General features: G+C 42.3%; 1 protein-coding gene across 2 annotated transcripts in view; it reads right to left on the bottom strand.

Annotated features, from left to right (window-relative positions):
- The window catches only part of LOC311070208 (phosphofurin acidic cluster sorting protein 2), a 54396-nt gene extending 54283 nt beyond the window's left edge, over positions 1-113 (bottom strand). For both annotated transcript variants that reach the window (XM_084093939.1, XM_084093940.1), the window contains exon 1: positions 1-113. This exon is cut by the window's left edge and continues 197 nt beyond it. In XM_084093939.1, the coding sequence (XP_083950065.1) occupies positions 1-27 (27 nt within the window). In that variant the 5' untranslated portion in view covers positions 28-113.
- Between the last annotated feature and the right edge of the window lie 993 nt (positions 114-1106).

Genomic DNA, 1106 nt, shown 5'->3' with positions numbered 1-1106 from the left:
TCCTCTCTCCAGCGCTGCCGCCATCATCCCTCAGCTCAAGCACACACTGCTCTCTCTCTCTCTGAGTCTCTGGGTCTCTGAGTCTCTCTCTCTGTTGCGGCGCTGAGACTCTGAACGGACTCGGTCTGATTCACCGGAGCACATGAATCTCTGGGCGGAGCTTCTGCACACGCGCGTGCGCAATCTGACCTACAGGGGGCGCGCATCGTCATCGGACCTCAATACACACAATAATAATAATAATAATAATAACAAATAATTATTATTATTATTATTTAAAAAAATGAATAACAATAGTAAAAATAATAATAAGTTATACGACTAGTTAGACCAGGTAGAGGACTAGTTAGACCATGAAGAGGACTAGTTGGACAAGGTAGAGGACTAGTTAGACCATGCAGAAGACTATTTGGACCAGGTAGAGGACTAGTTAGACCATGAAGAGGACTAGTTGGACCAGGCAGAGGACTAGTTAGGCCAGGAAGAGGACTAGTTAGACCATGCAGAAGACTATTTGGACCAGGTAGAGGACTAGTTAGACCATGAAGAGGACTAGTTGGACCAGGCAGAGGACTAGTTAGGCCAGGAAGAGGACTAGTTAGACCATGCAGAAGACTATTTGGACCAGGTAGAGGACTAGTTAGACCATGAAGAGGACTGGTTGGACCAGGCAGAGGACTAGTTAGACCAGGAAGAGGACTAGTTGGACCAGGCAGAGGACTAGTTAGACCAGGAAGAGGACTAGTTGGACCAGGAAGATGACTAGTTGGACCAGGAAGATGACTAGTTGGACCAGGAAGATGACTAGTTGTAGACACAGTACAATCAACATGGGAAAATCTCACAGTAAAACAAGCAGCTGTGAAAAATATGATATAACACTGTTTTGCCAGATGAGTTTATCTATGTATCCTCTTTATATCTATTTTAATTCCTTTTATAACTGTAACATCCTTATATCTATTTTAGTTCATTTTATAACTGTAATTTTTTTTTCTTGCTTTTAATTCCTTTCTGTAAAACACTTTGAATTTCCATAGTGTATGAAATGTGTCTATATAAATCCAGGACCAGGAAGAGGACTAGTTGGGTGAGAAAGAGGACTA

Source organism: Abramis brama, assembly GCF_963993115.1.
Source record: "Abramis brama genome assembly, chromosome: 19".
Taxonomy (NCBI): domain Eukaryota; kingdom Metazoa; phylum Chordata; class Actinopteri; order Cypriniformes; family Leuciscidae; genus Abramis; species Abramis brama.
This window is presented reverse-complemented; position numbering and strand designations above follow the sequence as displayed.